This window comes from Coturnix japonica, chromosome 7 (genome assembly GCF_054131305.1).
Source record: "Coturnix japonica strain WE chromosome 7, WE-NBRP24, whole genome shotgun sequence".
NCBI classification, from domain to species: Eukaryota; Metazoa; Chordata; class Aves; order Galliformes; family Phasianidae; genus Coturnix; species Coturnix japonica.
This window is the reverse complement of record NC_140669.1, coordinates 19,031,345-19,036,126: the sequence shown is the minus strand read 5'-3', so window position 1 is coordinate 19,036,126 and position 4,782 is coordinate 19,031,345. Positions and strand designations below refer to the sequence as shown.

Sequence of the window (4,782 nt, the reverse complement as noted above, 5' to 3'; positions counted from 1 at the left end):
AGCGGCGGGGTTCGGGGAGCGCCGCGCCAACATCGCGGCGGCTGCCATACACCTCAGCCAGACAAAGGTTAGGAAAAGAGGGGCTGAGACTCTCTGAAGGCAGAATGCAGGGGGAAATTCGCCAGGGAAATCAGGAAAAGGCCATGAAAGCGCTCGCTGCCTGCACATGACCAGCCGCAGCCAATGACGAGCCCAAATAGGTCATAAAAAGGTCTATTACCAAGTTGTAAATTTTCTTCAAACAAAAAGGAATTTACTGCAATTCCTTGCGGATTTTGCACATACTGCTTCCCAGCGCCATGTTTCTTTCGCCTGCGCGCTGTGCTTGTGTTTTTCACTCTCTGCCCCCGCGGCCTGCGCTCCCCGAGCGGCTGTCGGGGCCCCTCGGGCGCGGAGCTCCGGAGAGAGCGGAGCGCTGAGCAGCATTCGGGGTGGGGGAACCCCGCTTAATAGCCCCTCCGCGCTGTGCCCGTGGGTCTGCTCCTTGCCTTAATGAAAGGGGCTTCGGGCTGCGTTACCCGCAGCCGGGCCCTACAAGAAAACGTGTTTCCTGTAGCGCCCACTACTGAAGCCGAAACCATCGGAGCCCTAAAGGCAGCCCGAGCCGAGCTGATGCCGCACCCCGCCCCGCAGTTCGGGGTCCCGCGGGTCGCGGTGCCGTCGAGCCCGAGCGCGAAACACCCACGGGGCCTCGTGGAACCCGGGAGCTCAAAAAGCACTCGGAAAGGGCTACGGCCGCCCCGTGTCTCAGAGAGCGGGGAACGAAAACCGCGGCTCTCGCTCGATGTCTGTTCGGAGAGCAGCAAGAGCCCTCTGTCTGTACCCTACGTGTTGATCGAACCTGCCGGGAAAGAAAATAAAACCAAAGCTAACAAACAACCCCAAACTTCGCTAACGACGTGCGGTCCGTGTCACACCGCCGCAGGGGATCACACGCCCTCGGACGAGGCGCCCGGTGGGCCGAGGCACCGCCACCTCCCCGGCCCGCGCAGCGCCGGCCTCTCCCTGCACGGTGCCGCGTTCCCTCCCGGCTCCGCGGCCACTGAGTGCGCAATGGGCAACTGCTGCCTTGCTTCGCTTTTCAGAGAAGGACTCTAAACGAAAGCGAAGGGGAGGTTGAGCTGCCAGCTGCGGCGGGAAACTCCTTCATAAGAACACAAGACTATTTTTTTTTTCACTAACTAAATTAAAAAAAAAAAAAAAAAGAGAGAGAGAGAGAGGGAGAGAGATGGAAGTTCCCCGTTAGGACGAGGCCTTTACAAACGCTGTGCGCACCGGGGCGTTGGTTTGCGTGCGTGGCTGCTTTCCCAGCCGACCCTGGGAGGGCAACGTTAACGGAAACTTCGTCAGGAATATTTTAATTTCATTCTCTTTGTCTGGAAATTAAAACCAACGTCGGCAGCGGCTCTTTCCCGGACGAACACCGGCTCGGGAAATGCTCCGCCGGGCCGTGACGGCTCCGCCGGCGTTTCCCGAGGCCGCGGCCGCAGGAGGCCTGATGCGGGGCTGCACTCGGGCTCCGGAGCCGCAACGGACCCGGGCACCGCTGCGTATATGCAAATCCGTGCCGCAAAATGGTGCCTTCTCGGCTTTGCCGCAGTTTCCACGTGTTTGCGAGCTTTAACCGGTTACGTGATTAAAATAAACCAGAACAATGGCTCCGCTCGGTTCTGCCTCCCCCCGGAGCTCGAGCTTTGCAGCGGCTGAGCCGATCCCGGCTGCCGGCTGGGAGCAGAGGGGAAGCTGCACGAATCCACCCCGCACACCGAGACCGGTTTCGGCGCGTCCCCTCCTACCGGGCCGCTCCCGGCCGTGGGTCAGCGGGACGAGGCCCCGGTACATCTCGGGGCCTTCGCGAACGGCTCTGGGAGTACGAAGCCGGAGGGACCCCGCTCCGACGGCGGCACGTTCCTTTCGGGGGCACAGAATGGGAGTCGAGTTGGTCGCGTTCACCGCACCCGCGTCCTGCGGGGCCTTTAGAGAACATTGCTCAGTGGAGTGGTGAGAAGGGGGGAAAAAAATGCGCAGAAATTTTTGTAAGGCTCCTTATCGTGTGCCCGCTGACCCTAAACGGGCTGAACCCGCCACCCTGACTGATGGCTTGGAAAAATGCCCCGAAACAGTGCCGAAATATTTATCGCTGAAACGTCCCTTATTGTATTTATTCGTAATTTGGGACCACGAGCCACTTCGCCCAAAATCCACGGGGGAGGCTGGAGCCGGCCCGGCTCTCACGGGCCCTCAGAGCGGGGAGCACCGCACGGGAGGGTGGCGGCAGCACCCCTGGGTGAGGATGGAGGCAAAAAGCTGCGAGGCCCAGGCACACATGCCGGGGTCCCAGCGCCTGGAAGCGGGGGCTCTCCCACGGAGGAAGCTCGGTCAGGGGGCCCTGGCACCCCGCGTCCCCGTGACAGGGGATCTTGCAGGGGCTGTGGGCCCCCTCAGGTTTTGTCTCAAGTGGGCGATTTCCAGATCCCCCTGCACACATAATAAGCACTAGGAGACGGCAGATGTGGAGGTCCAAGAGTTTGTCGGAGGAGGAGATTATAGAAAGGATGTCAGGAAACCGATAGATTTTATATCTGAATAATTTTGATTTATTTAAATCAAAATTCAATAGTAGAAAGTTTTATATATTTCTAAGATTTGCTCTTCAGAATTTATTAAATTTATTTAATTTATTCGAGATTAGAAAATAACAAGAATTAGAATAGTACAAGTGCACTTGTTGGATTAATAAAGCATTGGTACATGTCTGGCTTACTGGCGTTTATCATTAGGAAGTGTATGTCGCAATCACCGTCTTTCAATATTGTAAAAAACAAAATAGTATCTATTTATATATATATATATCTCATTATAAATGTATTGCTGCAAACTCGCTATCAGATTTCTAGGAGGAGCAGACGAGCGGACATCTGGAGATCGCTCCGGATGCAGTTAGACCCAAACCCGAACCCAACACAGCGCGGAATGGGGCGGGACGCGGCCCCGCTGGACGCACACGGCGGGGACGGGCCCTGAGCGGCGGCCGTGGGCTCCTCGTTTCTGATGGCCCTTCACAAAAGCTTTTAGGGCAAAATGAATTTAATTCGTGTGGCTTTCGGCTCTGTCGTCTTCCAGATCATGTGTTTCCTTTTTGGCCTCCCCTTCCTTTCCCTCCTGCTTGGAAGCGGGGAATTTGTCCTTGTTGTTCTCTTTTTTCCACTTCATCCTCCTGTTCTGAAACCAGATCTTTACCTGCCGCTCGGTCAGTCCTAGGGCGTGGGACACCTCGATTCGTCTCTTCCTGGTCAGATAGGGGTTAAAGAGAAACTCCTTCTCCAGCTCCAGCGTCTGGAAGCGGCTGTACGTCTGCCGCCCTCTCCTCCTCCCGGGCGCTGCTGTTTGAAACAAAAACACGGGGGTTGGGGCGGCTCGGAGCGACGCGTCCGCGGCGCCGGGGGCCCTTGGCACATCTCCCGAGGGGAGCGGAGCAAAAGGGGGTGCGGGGTGCGCGGAGCAGCGCGAGTGCGTAGGGGTGCGGCCACAGCGTTAAGCGCGGCTCCCGGCGCCGCAGTTTGCGGGAGCACGGCAGCACCTGGTGACCGCCCCCGGCCCCGCGCTCCCCCCCGGCGGCCTGTGCCCCGGGAGCTCAGCAGCACCCCCCGCCCCCAGCCCCCACCCCCGCAGTCCTCCCGCAGTCCCGTTAGCGAGAGCGGTGCGGGAACGCGGCGAGAGGCACAGAGGGGAGGAACGGAGGGAGCGGGGAGAGAGGAGCGGGAGGAGGAAAAGAAAGTTTCGAACTCAGACGTGAGATGGAAGCGAATGTCGACTGCGTCCAACCTTGCGGTCTCATCCAGGGAAACATTTGAGCAGGAGACGAGCTCTGATTTAAGTGGTCTGGTTCCTCGCCAATATTAGCACTGGACGATTTACAGTCAGGATATTGTACCAGCTCGGCCTCTTGCTGTGTCGTAAAAATCTGCTGTCTCTGTAAGTTATCGTATCCGTAAAATTTAGCGGGCTCCCCGTGACAGGTAACCCCGCTGCAGGGGGCAGGAGGCGGAGGCGCGGCGGGGGGAGGAGGAGGCGGCTGGTAGGCGGCCGCGGGGCTCCCCCCGGCCGGATGGTAAAAGTCCGCGCCGCCGCCGCCCCCCGCCCCGCCGGGCTGCGGGAAGCCGGTCCCGTAGAGCAGAGCGGCGGCGGCGGCGTGGCGGCCGCTCACCTCGGGCGCGAAGTGACAGTCGTAGTACGGGGCGGGCAGAGGCTCCCCCGCCGCCACCGCCGCCGCCGCCGCCGCCGCCGCCTTGTACTTGGAGTAGAGCGGGTTGACAAAGTAGGAGCTCATCGGGGAGGGGGCAGCGGCTGGCGGGGAGCGGGCGCGGGGCGCTGCTCCCGGTGCCGCCGCCCGTGCCTCTCCGCCGCTCTCCCGGTGCCGTCGCCGCCGCGCCCCGTGCTCTCCCCTCTCCTGCTCTCCGTGTGCGCGGTGACCGGGGCTGGAATATAATCGCTCCCAAAATGACCTGCCTCACTGCTTTTACTATTTCCTATTAGGCACACAGCAGCCCGCGCACGCACACACACACACACACACACACGCACGCTCATGAGCTCAGGGGGGACTTTTGGCTTCAGTTTACATGTGCCGCTCCTCAGGCAAGAAAAAACCCGGCCCAACCCTGCCCGGATCCACCCCGGCCGCGGCGCCCCCGCTCCCCCCGCCGGGAGCCGCCGAACCCCCGCCGTGCGGGCGAGGCCGCGCAGATCCGCGCGATAACCGCGGGCGCGTTGCCCGGGGCC

At 60.4% G+C, this 4,782-nt stretch overlaps 1 protein-coding gene across 6 annotated transcripts; it reads right to left on the bottom strand.

The window, feature by feature from the left end:
- Nucleotides 1-2,574: 2,574 nt before the first annotated feature.
- HOXD8 (homeobox D8) lies at nt 2,575-4,509 on the bottom strand. Of its 6 annotated transcripts, none has more exons than XM_085553334.1 (3): nt 4,208-4,482; nt 3,787-3,973; nt 2,575-3,383 (listed from the first exon to the last, which is right to left on the bottom strand). In XM_085553334.1, the coding sequence occupies exons 1-3, from the start codon at nt 4,328-4,330 to the stop codon at nt 3,088-3,090; spliced, it is 606 nt and encodes a 201-aa protein (XP_085409460.1). In that variant the 5' UTR covers nt 4,331-4,482; the 3' UTR covers nt 2,575-3,087. The 6 variants fall into 6 exon arrangements, with proteins under 6 accessions (XP_085409460.1, XP_085409461.1, XP_085409462.1 ...); XM_085553335.1 differs by having other exon boundaries at nt 2,575-3,380; XM_085553336.1 differs by having other exon boundaries at nt 2,575-3,380; nt 3,793-3,973.
- Between the last annotated feature and the right edge of the window lie 273 nt (nt 4,510-4,782).